The sequence below is a fragment of the Amphiprion ocellaris genome, chromosome 9, assembly GCF_022539595.1.
Source record: "Amphiprion ocellaris isolate individual 3 ecotype Okinawa chromosome 9, ASM2253959v1, whole genome shotgun sequence".
Classification (NCBI taxonomy): domain Eukaryota; kingdom Metazoa; phylum Chordata; class Actinopteri; family Pomacentridae; genus Amphiprion; species Amphiprion ocellaris.
This window is the reverse complement of record NC_072774.1, coordinates 13,524,149-13,539,801: the sequence shown is the minus strand read 5'-3', so window position 1 is coordinate 13,539,801 and position 15,653 is coordinate 13,524,149. Positions and strand designations below refer to the sequence as shown.

General features: G+C 38.2%; 1 protein-coding gene across 3 annotated transcripts in view; it reads left to right on the top strand.

Moving 5' to 3' along the window:
* The first annotated feature begins 2,397 nt into the window (after positions 1–2,397).
* The window catches only part of paqr6 (progestin and adipoQ receptor family member VI), a 31,408-nt gene continuing 18,152 nt past the window's right edge, over positions 2,398–15,653 (top strand). The window contains exon 1 of one of the 3 annotated variants that reach the window (XM_023284445.3): positions 2,398–2,578. In XM_023284445.3, coding sequence (XP_023140213.1) covers positions 2,518–2,578 — 61 coding nt within the window. In that variant the 5' untranslated portion in view covers positions 2,398–2,517. Of the gene's footprint in view, positions 2,579–2,852; positions 3,021–5,797; positions 5,958–15,653 lie in introns of those variants that run through there. The other 2 variants (XM_023284447.3, XM_023284446.3) reach the window with 2 other exon arrangements.

Here is a 15,653-nt window from a genome sequence, read left to right as displayed (position 1 = left end):
AAACCTTTAAACTGCTGGGTCATTATTCACATATAAAACCAAATTTACATATTAAAACATCAAATTTCAAAATACTTTTAACCCTCGTGTTGTCCTGTGGGTCAAATTGACCCATTTTAAAATTTGAAAATGTGGGAAAAACATTCTCACAGTGAAAATTTCCACATTTTCAACATTTTTTGGTAGAAAAAATAAATGTAAAAAAAAATGTTTTTTAAGAACATTCACAAAAAAATCTACCAAAATCCAGTGAAATTTGCTGGATTTTGGTAGATTTTTTTTTTTGGATGTTTTTCAAGAAAATATTAGAATTTTTACTGATATATAGGTAATCACTAGATATTTTTAGGATTTCTTTGGAGGATTTGTACTAATTTTTTGAAAATATTTACAAGAATTTTCTTACCAAATTTGGGGGATTTTTTAAAAAAAATTTTTAGATAACTTTTAAGGGAAATTTTTAAGGAATTATTGGAATTTTCTTCCTGAAGGTTTTGTAAATTTTCAGAAATTTGGGGATTTTTTTTTGCTGAACTTTTAGATTTTTTCCAGACAAGGAAACAATATTTTTTGGTGCCTGTAAATGAAGACAAAAGGAGGGTTGATACAAAATAAATAAATAAATCATTGTCTTATGGTAAGTAGCCAACTGGGGAAGTTTCATGCCAGTTTCACCCTTTTCACCTGCAGTGTTTCCCCTTAAAGAGCCTTCTGCCAGTATTACACAAACTACACATCCCTCAAACTGAAAGCAGTTGCATAATGTTTTCTGAGGGGAGGTTTCTTAAGCAGGCTTTCAGACAAAAACAGCACGGGGGCTGCTTTGGTGGAGGGCTGTTTCTTCACATACCGGTGAGACATGAAACACGATCCAGGAAGACCAGCTTTAGTCTGTAGAACCAGTTTTCGGACCCCCAAACACTGCACACTGCTACGGGTTTATGAAAGTCTAAATTTTACAACTCTGGAAAGATACTACAGCAGCAGCAATTTCATTAATCAGTGCAACAGTTGTGAGAGATGCAATAGAAATACTCTGTTCAAGCTACAACGTAATCTGGCCGGAATGGGGAATTGCACATATTTGCACAACACAATACCTTACCGCATGACGAACTTGAACCAGGTTCCACTTTTTTGGATTGTTTTGCTAAAACCCTCAACATTGACACACTGGCTGTTTAGACTGATGGGCTGCATTGTTTCACAGAACACTGAAAGTTAAGCATTACTCACGTTACATTTCTGTGCTTCAAATGATTCCATTTTATTCCAGCTTTTTGAGGAATTTTCTGTTATTTTGCAGATTTTCTCTATTGTGTTAAAGTACAGATAATAACTAGTGAAATCACAGAAAATATAGATTCATTTATATGCTAAATGTTAAAAAAAAGAACTGACTGCAGATATTCAAAAAATCACTGGAAAAAGTCTTGATTTACACATTGACTTAAAAAAAAAAAAAATTAACAAAAATTTCCCTTGTGGGAAATGTAGGACAGTTCTTTTCTGAGCTTGACCCATACTGGGGACTAAGAGTGAAGATTTCTTGAACTTTGCTGCACTAGCTCAGTTTTGACTTTTTTTTTTTCTTTTTTAAGAATTTGTCTTTTGCATTTGGTTCCAAACTCTTAAAAATGTTCACAACATCAGACAACAGCTGCAAAAAATTTGACAAATGATAAAATATAGTTCTTATATTCAAAAAGAACCCCATTCAAAACTGTTATGAGGGATACAGTGTTTTATGTCACATCCACTATGCGTTTTCTATCATTCTTACCCCCCAAATTTTCCTCATAGAAGAGCCAGTGAATATTCCAAATGGACCCTTAAGCCACTACAAAATAAATCGTGCAAGTGCAATACAGCATTTGTTGATTTCAGCTTCTCAAATTTGCAGATTTGCCACTTTTCTTTCACTAATAGGATTGTACATTGAATATCTTTGTGGTTGCACCAAACTAGACCTTTCACACTTTTTCTGATGGACAAAGTGACTAATTAACAATAAAAGCACCGTATCAATAACCAGACCCACATCTGGGTGCTGCTTTAACACTAACCCTGAATCTAAACTCTCTTCAGTCCCCCAGAGTGACCTGAACCCCCTCAACTCCTCATGTGAAGCCCTTCCAGAGACTCTGCCTCTTCTCTCAAACTAGGTCTCCATGTGCCATTCTTTCTCCTCTTTCATCCGTCTCTTGTCCTAGGCCCAGTGCCCACCACTGACCAAGCACACAGAATAACCAATCGCCCTGCAGCAGAACCAGTGCCAGGGCCCCAAACAGAAGAAGGCTGGCACTGGTGTTGGCCCATTTTTTGCTGGGTAAGGGGGTTGGGAAACCTCACTGACCCAAAGCAATCCTCTTTCAGTGAGCTCATGTAGCTGCGGGGCTGCGGGGACTTTGGAGTGGACGGATTGGACTGCTGGGACAGGATGAGAGGTTTAAACGTACAAAAACCCATTAGTTAGATTTACAACTTAGTAACAAGCGCCTGTGATCCGTCTGAGAAATGTCCATGCAGGGGTCTGTGCTGGCAGTGGGGAAATGTCTCGCCTGTCTGGAGTTCATGTGTAAGTAGCATCTCTGTGTTTTGGGGCATGCTGGGGATTCACATGTGCGCTATGTTCGTCCTTTTTTTATGCGCAAAATATTTTAGGAATTGATTTTCACGCCATCAGCGTTTCATCCTTTGTGAACGATGCTGCAGCTCTCGTCTTCTGCGCCTTGTCTGCTGATCGAGAAAACAAGGTTTCTTTCTTTGCCACATCCAATGGAAAAAAGTCTCGGCCCTGAGGGTGGGATTTCGACACTGGTGGATCCGGTAGTGTTTTTATTTGGTTCCTGCAGGAATGTGCGCAGGGAGATGAGGAGAGAGGAGTTTTGGGTACAATAGGGCCTGGCCCTGCTGGAGAGTTATGATGGAGCTCTAAGTTTTCTCCTCTCCTGTTCGGTCCGGACTCACTTCACTTCGCTTCGCCTGCAATGAGCCGATCGGACACATAAAGCTGAAAGGTCAGACCAGGTTTCTGTGTCACTTCCATCTCCACAGCGCACTCACACCGACCCTCGCTGCCTGTTTCTCTCAAACAATTGTCTAATGTTTCAGTCAACCCACTCCCCTCCCTCTCGTAAAGAGACCCTGGAGGATTTTACTCGTAAGTCGCTGCCGTTTATGGGAACTGAACACAAAAACACACACAATATGTGCTGTGGCGCAATGTCGATGCGCATGTTTCCAGTGTTTGGACGGCGCGTCCAGGATCAGGCGTTGTTTTTACGCATGCCAGTGTCAGTGTCTCCGTGATAATTTTATTATATAGATATTAATAACTGGGTCATTTGGGAAGCTTGTTGTGCATTGTTTGTAAAATAACAGAGTCAAAGTCACAGGAGTACAGTTTGAAGTATTTGAGTGTTGCTGTGTACTCATTTTACAGATTTTATACTTTTAACTTCTCTAGATTTCTTGAGTTAGTTGCTAGTTTGCAGATTTTACATGCATTACTATAAAATAAACTACTGACATAATGTAGTTACAGTAAGATTGGCTATGTTACATATTAATGCATTCATAATATAGAAATATATCTGAAAGGGTCTTTTTTGTGCATAATTTGCTATTGATTTCTAAATTATGGCAACACTGCTTTTTAATAATCTCTTCCACCACTGGAGACAGCATGCTTGGATGAGTGCCTTAATATTATTTAAATGACTATCATTAACTTTTAAAAGACATCAATTTAGAAAATAATAAATAGTGACATTCATCCAACACTGTACAAGACAATCAGAACAAGCTAGATAAGCAAAACCAGTTACAGTTGTAAACAAATCACCAAAAAGCCCACTTAAAAAAGAGTGATTTTCTCAGACTAGTTCATTCGAAGTGAAAGAGCCCCTAAAATGCCTGATTGTTGAGTTTGAACTAATAAGAACACAAACGCGATGACTTCATGGAGGGAGGAGGAACATGTGCAGAAAGAGGTCACTGCACATGTACAGGAGAGTTGATGTCGCAATAGAGGAGGCGTTGCTGATCCCTTCAAACTCTCCCACCGGAGCAATAAAGATGTTTTCTATTGAATACACGCTGCTATTTTAAGAATTCATAGTAATATCCTCTGCAGATGGATTTTATGTGGATGTTAATCGGGTGTGTCATGTATTTGGGACACATTCACTCGCTTGAGGCAGAATATAAGTGTTGAATGAAGATGCTTTTTAAATTCTGCTAAGAAACTTGTTTACATGCAGTAACTGCGATGTGTAGAAGGGAATACGGATTGGGAAAAGAAATAACTAAACTGCAGCTAATCATCGAGGCAATTTGAATAGTTTGATGAGGTGCTGCTGTTGTCCAGGTTTGATTGAATGTGTGGAACTAAGTGCTCGTGTTCCTCGAGTTTTTCACATTGTTTTATTAGCCTGCATGTGAAAGATAGCCTCTGTGTCTGAAAAGTCAACAGGAAAATATATAAACCTGCTTTCTTTCTATCAGTCAGCAGGGGTCGACTCCTCTGCTGCAAAAAGAAGTCAGATTGTATGAAGTTATGAAAAAATGAACCTCCTTCTCACATGGTCTGTTACCTCAGTAAACATTTTTCTAGTAACTTTATGGTTTTAGTTTCTTGTGCCTACTTTGAAGTTGCAATGCACAGATTTGGACTTCAACAACGTCATGATTTTGTCGAGATTTTTGCTGGATTTGGATTGTGCAATCATTCAGCCCTGCTAGTTTCTTTTCTTCCTGTAAATTAGACACTATAATGACAGCACTCACCTTCCCACATGCAGATGTTCCACTCAAACAAGTTCCCCTTTCAGTATTTTGCAGGAACACTGTTGCTGCATGCTGGACTTTAGCTCCACCCTGGTTGGTTGGGATTGGTTTAATGCGAAGTGAAACTTCCATGTAATTCATTTATGGACAATTTAAATGGAACACTATAGTTTAACTTTTGATTTTTAACTTTTGAAGATATACTTCAATTTCAGAGGATATATGTTTTCCCACTTAACAGGACTTTCAGAGGACTTTTATTTGAAAAACCACAGTACCATTCCTTATTGGCGCAACAATAAAGATACATTAGATTCAAATTTATTGTCATTGTACAAGTAGTAAGACAATGAAATGCAGTTTTGCATCCAAGCAGAAGTGCAAACGAAGCAGTAAAAGTGCACTATATTTAGAGTGTGTACAAGATAAGTAAAGATAAGACAAGATAAGCTAAGACAAGTTAATTTTAGCAGTCTTGAAGGATATTGTGTATTGTTTCAGATATTGCTCAGAAAAAAATTACAGTACCATTAGAATGAATGCAGTGTCTCAAAGAAAGGCATATGATACAAGTGCAATACATTACTAAAACTTTAACTAAAGATAAGTCAACCAAAAGCTTGGCAAGGATACTGAAGTAGTTAATATTGCATGTCATGCTAAAATTTTGCACATTACACTGAAATAGAATAAGCTGCGTACATGCAGAAAAAGGCACAAAGTGGTGCATAAAAATTCATCTTAATGAAGGAAAGGAAGTGTTTGAACCTCAACATTTCCTGGAGGAGGAACCCCAGACCCCCTAACTTACTGTTACCCCAGTGTTGAAAATAAACATTTCCTGGTAAACTAAAATAAACTGTGTCTGACCGCACTGATTCACTGTAGAGCATTTCATCTGCTCCTACCACCATCCCTGTCAGCGCGCACACATGGTTCGTGTTGTTGTTCCTGCGTCGGTCCACGTGAGCACCGAGCGCTGCTTCCTACTGGCTGGTTCAGGACAAGAGAAAAGGAGGCTGTGGATGTTTTTTTTTCTTTTCTGTACACAATTAAACTGGAGACACGGAGAAGTGAAGACAGCAAGCACGGACCGTCTCCGAACGGCGTCTTTACGCAGAGACAAGCAGGGGAGCCGTGGACGCTCCGCATGTCCGAGGGTCGCGGTGAGTCTCTGAGATGTTTTTCTTTCTCTCTTCCTCGCTGCTTTGTTGAGGTTGAAGTTTGCCTCCTTGTGAGTGGAAGCTGCTGCTGTTATTGTTGTTTCCTGCATCACTTTCTCAGCGAGCGTTTCTCCTCGAATCCCTGGAAAGTCGAGTGAAAAAACGAGGAAACAGAAAAAAACACACATGAGGCTGAAGGGTCGAGACATTCCGGCTTATTATGAGCTGCATGTGACCAACATGTTTTCCTACATGGTTGCTGTGGAGACGTCCAGGAGAAATTCTCAGGCAGGGTTTGGCTGGGTTTTATTTTCCCACATTGGATTTTTCCATACTGTCAGAAGCTGCCACATGGTCTTGAGCACATGGAGGGAGTTTCTCTTTATTTACATATCTGTGACTTTCTAGAGTTGAATCCATTCCAGATTTATTTAGTTATTTATTTTAATAATGGGAAACTCCTTTTAGAAGAAAGGTTTTTAAAATGTCAGTTAAGTAAGAAATAAGCCATTGTGGACAATGTGAATGTTTACTGCCTTTTTATGTTTAAAAGTTAATATACACAACATATGTTTGTTGGACAAAACAACACACCTGAAGCTGTATTTTCTGATTAATTGGGAAGGCAATGAAATTAATCATGAGTGATAGCAATGTATTCAATTTGCAGGCGATAGAAAGTGTAAAACTGTGCATGAGTGGGAGATTGTGTGTGATATAAACAAGGAAAAGCTGTGTTGACATGGTGGGGGTTCAGGGTAACACACATATTTCTAGAGCATGGCTGTTATCTCCACAACACAGCACAAGCTGCTGAGTCTTTTGTCTCATGTTCAAGTCTATGACCTCATATTGGACTAGTTATGAGCTCGAACCGGTTTCTGTTAGACTTTGTGTTCCCTTTTTTTGTCAAAGGGACGAGCTGAGTGTGCGACCAGACAGGTGTGCAGAGGTGTGTCTTTGGGAGGGACTCGGGTGTAACTAGTTGGGTGAACAAACTGATTAAGCAGTAATCAGCTCTGATCTTTGAGGGGGAGTCAGTGATCCTTTGTGATGTGTAAGAACACACACAGAGGTTGTTGCGTAACCCCGTGCCGCCGTTTCATGTGAGATGTCGACATTTACCAGGAAATGTGGTGGCCGAGGACGAACACCTTCAGAGGAACATTCAAGCATGACTTCAGACTTAAAAACAGGGAAGTTATAAACCACAGCACATGACTTGGTGTTTGCTCCTGTAAAGACTGAAGTAATTTCTTGGTCAGGGCTGAGTAGTTCAGGGAATGCAGGTTTACATTTATTCATCTCATGTGGATTCATCAGCACTTTGTAAAATGTCTGAAAGTAAAGAAAAATGCCCAGATCAATCTTGAAATTTGTCTGCCAGATTTGTCTGATGTCAAGTCCAAAACCTCAAGATATTTAATTTGCATACAAATAAAACAGAGAAGGTTAATCAGTAACATTTGACTCATTTTTTTAAGGATGGCTAACATGAAAGAATTATAAAAACACTTGGCTAAATCTCTCAGATGTGGACATTTTCAGGTTTATGTCATCATCTATGACAAACTCATTTTAGTTCAGGGGCCACATTTAGCCCAATTTGATCTCAGTTGGGCTGGACCAGTAAAATCATAACATAATAACCAATAAATAATGACAACTCTGAATTTTTGTTTTAGTGCAAAAAGTACATCCTGAAAATCTTCACATTTAAGGAACCATCTTTTTACAAAACATCATGAAAAACCTGAAATTTCCTAAGAAAAATAAATTCAATTTTAACAACAGTATACCTCAGTTTATCATTTACACATTACAACTTTCAGATCACAGTGTGTCTACAAAAGAGCAACACATTTAGTCACAGATATCTGGAACTGAATGATCAAAATCAATCAATATAACAATAAATCAAAATAACAGCCAAAATAAGACAAAAAAACAAGACAAAAAAAAGTACAAAAATGAGACCCAAAACAACAAAGAAATGAGGAAAAACGACACGAAACTAAACAAAAAAAGAGACAAAACATTATACCAAAAGGTTAGAAAGTGACAAAAAATGGACAAACGACAAACATTAGTCAAAAAAATGAAAAAAGCGAGAAACAAAACGACAAAAAAAGACTAACAACACAAGCAAGACAAAAGAACACTAAACAACAAAAATGCTACACAAAACAACGGATAAAGCAAAACACAAGATGACAAAAAGAAGACAAAAAACCAAGTGAGACAAAAAGGAAACACTAAACAACAAAAACGAGAAACAAAATGACAAAAGCACAAGACAAACAGACAAAAAAGACAATATTACACAAGTTAAGCACAAAATGACAAAAGCACAATGAACAATCTAGTATTTTACTTTATGATCAAAATAACATGTCAAGGTCTCGAAATGACTTCAGATTTAGAGTTTTACAAATTCACAATTTGTAGTTAATGTCTTCTCTGTAATTTTTACGTGATACAAAGTCGTCCCGTGGGCTAAAACCGGCCCACCAGAGCGTCCAATCTGCCCACATGTTTGACACCCCTGATCTATGACAATAAACTGAATACCTCTACATTCTGGACAAACAAATTCTCTAAGTTACCAAGCATTTTGATAACTGAATACGTGTTATCAAATCATGTCATGTGAATATTTCCTGGATTATTTCCTCCTTAACAGCAGTGAATAGAATATCTTTAGACAAAAAGCAACATTTTAGAACATCGACTTGGGCTTTTGGAAACATTGTTTGAAAAATGTCACCATTTTCTGACATTTGATAGACCAAAGAGCGAATTGATTAGTCGAGAAAATAATCAACTAATGAATCCATGGGGAACTTAATGGTTAGTCAACACAAGCTTTGTGAAATTCACTATTTTCTGTCACCTTATAAACTAAAGCTGGCAGATGAATCCAGAACAGTTAGAGCTGCAACAAGCTCACATTTGAGAAGCTGGACGCAGTAGCTGACTGACTGACATGAAGTGATTTAAAACAATGAATCAGTTATCAAAATAGTTTGTTTGCTGCTTGCTTCTGTTACAGCTTTAATGTAATTATAGTAAAACTCCAACATCCACATGTGCGCTCTGGTAAGATGCAAAATTCAGTTTGTGGTCTTATTTGGGTGTTTGTTAGCTCTTGTTATTTTTGGCTTCACCTGTCGGCTCACCAAGAATCAAAGAGCAGGACTTTCTTTCAAGAATCACTTTTCAGCGCTGATATTAAAGCCAGAACAATATGAGGAAAATCTGCCGTGTGTGATAACATTGTTGAGTGTTGCTGATATGACTTGTGATAAACAAATACTGAAGTGTGTGTATTAGCTATACAATCCCCTTCTGAATCTTAAAGCCTGCAGGCAGGTTATCTTTAAACACATCTCCAAAACAGAAAGAGATACTGGATTTTCTCCTTTCAGAGAGTCCTTGAACTGCTCATCTTTGACTTGGAGTTATGTCTGGAAAACCAAATATAGGCTTAAAATCATGATATTTAATCAGAACCACCAAAAATAAACTGTTTGCACCAGATTCTGTAAAACCCAAAAATTTCGGCCCTTTGTGGTGCTGCCGTTTATCCATGACTGACTTGACTGTGATTAATGGTCATGTGAGGAAAAATTCAGGCTGTGTTTAAAACTGAGCAGATAGAAACTGAACATGTAATCAAATAAAAATGTCAGTAGTAAAATATCATAATAAATAAAGAAAAAATGTTGAGCATGTTGATTCTATTTTGTTTACGTTATTTGTAAAATAAGTAAAGAAAATCAACTTTAGTATTTCTTTTTTTATGATCTGTGACAGTTGAACAAAGAAGACATTTTTGAGTTGTCTTTCCTCCTAGCCATGCTGTCTATAGAGGTGCTGGACTTTATATCGCAGTGAAAAATGAGCCCACAGTAAGTGAAAGTGTGACAGGAGCAAAAAGAGCCCAGCAACTGTTGTGGAGTTCAGACGGTTAAAAAGGTACACTGATAACATAAACCCCATAACCTGCCCACTGCATAAAGAAACAACATAAATAGCTCATACATGCTTTGATTTAACAGTCTGCTCATGAGCATTCAACCAAAAAAAAAACAGAACATGAATTTGAATAAGAGAAAAAAAATAAATTCCCCTGCCAAATTCAGTCTGAGGATAGGTGATGACCAGCTGGTGCTTTGTCTCGTTAAATAAAATCATTTTTCTTATTTATTGCATTTCAGTTAGTTTTTTTGCATTGTGTTTATTGCACATCTTTATATTGTGATGATGATGAGAATTGGTTTATTAGTCAGGACTGTTATTCAAATAGGAATTGCTTGCAGCTATCACCTTGCTTTGATAGCAGCCTCACTCAGACCTTGTGTAAAGTACTACAGACAGGCGTTGGAAATGAGTCACAGTTTGATTTTCCTAACTTGAAAAACTGGCTTTCATCACATTGCTCGTCACAACACATGTAACATGTGAAGGCATGTTATCTGAGTGTTTTTTCAAAGGTCCCACATTGTACTCTTTTCTTCACGTCTCCACAGTGACATGTCAGTTCAGAGTAGTGCAAAGATGCTTCATTTCACAGTGACTGTTTGGTTTTATGGACTGTTTATGGACTTTTACAAAGTGGTTTTAGTGCTGTTTTGATCTGAAAACCAACAAGCTGCTGCTGTTCCTGCCCCTTTCAGAAGGAACACACTGTCGACCACAGTTTGGGCTGTTATTGGTTCGGTAGGGGTTACATAGCTTTACCAGTCAGTAAGAATTCAACCCAGGTGCTGAGAGGCTGACCAGTTGTAGGAGCAGGTTGAGGAGTGGCAGAAGGAAACACCTTCACAACTTGACGGTTAACCACAGAATGCAATAAAATTAGATTTTCAGTCTACAGCACCTTTAATTGGGTTGATGAATCATCACATCAAACCATATAATTATCTGGAAAAGTACATCCTTTGTGAAACAGTGCATTAAAAACAGGGCTGGTGTTGATTTTTGTCTGTCCTATTGTCTCATGGACTGGACATGTTTGAGCAGGACACTGGAATGTTCGATAGATTAACGTACAGACTGAGACAAGGCAGTCATACATGCAGTGCAGGCTGCACATGTGCATGTGCAGCCTGCATAGCCTTCTTATTGTCAGCCTCAGGCCCATAAAGACATCCATTCACAGAGGTCGCATGATGACATCATGAACAGGGGAGGGGCTGAGGGGGTTCAGGAAAAGAACAAAATTAAAGAAAGAAGTGCGGTTTGAGTAAATTCACATTTGTCATTGGACGTGCAAGTAACCAGAGTCATGCAGAGGTGAGAGGAAGATGTGTTTGCTGCTGATGTCACATCAAGTGTCTCACCTTTCCATAGGCTTGTCTTCCACCTCTTGTTTGCTGAGTAAATACTTTAGCACAGACCAGCACCACTCTGTACACACAGAAAACAAAACAGGACACTCGTTTCTATAACATGTTTCTCACTGAGTTCTACTTCAGCATATTAAAATGAAACGGTAACTGTTGAGATGGAGTGCTTTCAGCCTGAGAGAAAGAGTTTGATAGTGTTGAAGCTGCAACCAGCAGTTACTTAGCCTGACGCAGAGTTTGGAAACAGGAGCAGAGAGATAACAAACTCTCTGAAGCTCAGCAATTGGTTGTTTTTGATACTGCTAATTAGAGAATTTTAAAGATTTCTGGACGTAGGTGCTGGCTGGGTTCAGTGGGGTTGTTGTGCTTGAAAAGTTTTAAATTATTCAAAGGGAAATTTTCAAGTAATTTTTTTTTCCCAGTCATTGTCCTTATCAAATATGTGAAAGAAAGTTTGCAAAACTTATCATATATTGACATACTTGTAGTCAAAGTTCTATTTGAGTCAAAATGATGTTTGTGATTTAAAGCTAGAGTAGATGATGTTCTCCAGAAGTAATTTTTTGTTATGTTTGTTGAAAGTCTATTGTATTTCCAACAGTGATCAATGTTAAAAGCTGCTTGTCCAACTATATGTATGCCTTTGTGCTCCTCCTGCTGCTCCTCAAAACTCTGGTATCTTGCAGAGTTTGAGTATCTGTCACACATTAGTCATAGAGATGTTTATTATTATCATGTAATCCATTAATTGCTGATAATAATCCAACCAACGAAGGACATGCATGCCAGAACATATATTTTAGAATAACTTTAGCACCTCATTAGGCCACCAGGGGGAGGGTTTAACACTGTAGCAACTCAAGGAGGTGGTCACTTAGACTACTGGAAGTTCCATGTTGGCAAACAGAGAGCATTGTGGGCGTTAAGCTAGTAAAGGGCCACCATGACAAAATCTTCTGTGATACTTAATGCCTACCAGCAGGAGCTTTTTTTCTGTAGGTAAGCTAAAGTGCACTAAGACTCTGTGGCTTAGCAGCTGATAGTCTATGCTATTGGAGTGGCTGATGTCATGTGACTGCATCGAAGTGACTGTGAAAGGACATGGAATGACGTCCATTGAGTTCATTTTCTGCAATGATCAGTTAAAATTTAAGATTTAAACCACTTCTTGGTTCTTGTTTTTCTTTTGTTAGCACATGGAACTCTTACTCTTGTTTTTACATTGATTTCAGTTTGTTACCTAAATGCTTTTTTAAAATTTTTTAAAAATATTTATTAGGTTTGAGATGCTCACCAAAAAACCACTTAAAATGCTGTGCCTAAGCCTTGCTGTTGTTGGGAAAATTCAGAAAATAAGCGAGGTTGTATGCAAGATGGATCACTGCCAAGATTTAAAGAGGCTCCTTAAAGCTAATGCATTTTTTACATCAACCTTTTTAACCCCATCTGTGCAGTACAAATGTGTCTGCTCTAACTCAGCACAAATCCATGTGTTTTACACCATGTGAATATTTCCCCCTGGTCTCAGCAGAAAAAAATGGAGCACAAGTTTTTACCATCTGACTCGATTATTCCAACAAGTGAGCAGGCTGACTGCAGAAAGCAGATTAGAAATGGAGTAGGCGTTTAGAGTGTGTGCTTCTGTTGTCTTGGATTCATAAATTCAATGGAGCTGGTTTTGAGAAGTCCAAGGTGTTTATGACTTAACATGTTGTGTGTTACGTTCAGGGCTCCTCTCATCCGTCGGCAGCTGATCGCTGACCCCAGTAAAGACCAAAGAGTCAGTCAGATGATAAAACAGCGTCACTGGTTTCACCTTCTGGCAGTTGTGCCAAGTGTCTGTAAAAGACAATAAATGTGCAGTTTGCAAAGGTGTGTTCCAAGATTTTGCCACACAGAGGAAGTTCACACCTTCAAATTTTATGTCAGTGAAGTAAAGGTTTACAGCTACTTTCATAGCTGGTTAACGCTAAGGCAGAGAGTTGTTGGCATTTCTTTGTTTCTTTTTGTGCATTTCTTTTTAAATGCAGGAAATCCAGAGGAAAATTGAGGGATGACTGACTTGAAACAGTTTTTTGGCTGAAGACTTTGTTGTTGCATTGTTTAATTTGATAAAGACACTGTATATTGTTCTCGCATATTGAAATTGATTTTTGTTGCCTCAGTTTAATTTATATTTCTTACGTGGTTTGTACACATTTAGCTTGAATTCTTTTTTATTTTATTCCATGGAAAAAGTGTATTTGTTAAAGACTCCCTAGATGGAGAACAAGTGGAACATTTTGCTGTTGGTTCCTGCCAGTAAACAGAACTGCAACTTACAATTTCGTTTTCATTTCTCATTTATTTTCTTTGTCAACTGATGAGTTGTTTCTTTGATCAAATGTGAGAAAAGGGTAGAAAGTGTTGCCCTTTTTCAAACCCTAACATGACAAATGTCTTGTTTGTCCAGAGCCCAAAAACATTCAGTTTACTGTCAGAGAAGAAAATATTTTCATTTAAACAGGTAGAATCGCATAATTTCATCTTCTTAAAAAGTTCCTTAAACCGATTAACGGATGATTAAGACAGTAATTTATTGTTTGATCTACCAGTGAGTTAACAGTTGTCAGTCACTGATGCTGTTTCATCTTTCAGTTTTGTTACTTAATGTATAATGAAATATTGGACGATGAATAGAATGCTTTATCACTGAGAGCTCCCAAAAATCCTCACTGAAGCATTTCCAATCTGTTTCTTCAGCCGCCTGTGTTTTATCAAATGATCAGCATGTTCTGCTAATTTGGCTTCTGGTTCAGAGGGAACTATGCTGTCTTTGCCTTGTTTTGTTTGAAGTAGACTGTTTTCATATTCTAAGACTTCTTCTGTACTCTAAGCACTTTGGTTTGAGTCTGTGCATGTGTTTCAAGGAGAACTGGCATTTGATTCAACTTTTCTGGGTCCATGTCCTTAAACACTGAGTCATCCGTCCACATTTCACTATAACACTCATATTCTTAATTAGTTTTCCCCTTTTTTTAAGATGTAATCTCAGATCCAGTTATACTACCACATCCAAAAACCTCATCCAAATCTCAGAATGACTGTTCAAATAAGTGGCACCACATGATGCTAATGATCTGATTTCAAAATGGCCTTTTTTCACATCGCAGTGAACTCAGAGGCTTTTAGTAGCTGCTATTATTGACACAAGTTGTGGTCTCCTGCGTGTTGTTTTGTGTGCTGCCGTGCTCTCCGGCCATCATGAATGCAGGAGTTGTGCCAGCGTGCATGCATGTTAGCGCGCCGGGTATTTGTGTGTGCGTTTGTGTGCAAGATGCCTCATTTCCATCCAGTGCAGCGTGTAACAGTCATCCTTTGGCCCCTGTAGTCCCAAGGCTGCAGCCTCCACAAAGCTCACTTTGTCACTGCTAATAGGCCGGGGCCTGCAGCTGGGGTGCAGTAACCAGCGGCCCCCTCTTGTTGCTCCCACACTGCCGGACGGGAGCCCCACGAGGCAGGAACTGCAGTGGCCAGAGAGGCGTCAGGAAGTGTTTTATCTTCTCAGGTCTGATGAGAGAGAAACAAAGTTTGACAAAGCACAGGCTGGTTAATAAAATTATCCAGGATTTGCTGTGAAAAATCTGAAATGTTCAGTGGCCTACCAGTGTGACTGCAGTGTTAAAATCATCGTGTTTACTTGGCCGAGTTTCTATTATGAAACTAACTACAGTTTACGCTGACAGTCATGGTGCGTTAATGATAGGAAGAACAGCTTGTGTGTGTAGATATTAGCTACACTTAACTTCTTTATGGGGAAAAGTATGCAGTGTCAAAACAACAAAATAATGCAAATTTGAGTTTTTAGTCATTTATGTCAAGTTTTATGCTGCAAATTGAAGAAAAAAATATTAATGTCAGTATTAGTTTTTATTGTAAACATGTGTTGAGTTTGTTTATTAACTAATGTAAAGCTTATTTTATCTTTAAAAAATCCAAAGGTTTTAGCGTTCCAACAGTTCTTGAACTAATCACAAATTCAGACTCTTTGAGTGAACTGGGCTGAACTGCAGGCTGTGTTTACACACAAGTTGAAAATGTACTGAAATATCCCAAAAATTACAAATAAATTAGAATTTGATAATTAGTAAGTGCAAAAGAAAGACAGAGATTTATTTCTGTACATATTCTACATAATTACTGAAAATACATGAAAAGACTGAACTATGTGCGAAGTTTGACTGTTAAACTGATTGCTATTATTTTTCTGTTCAGGATTATTTTTAGCGGCTTGTGTGCTCAATTTTTTAAATAGCAGATAACTGAGAAAACAGCTACAAAGTGATGAAAATATTCTGTACCTACAGTT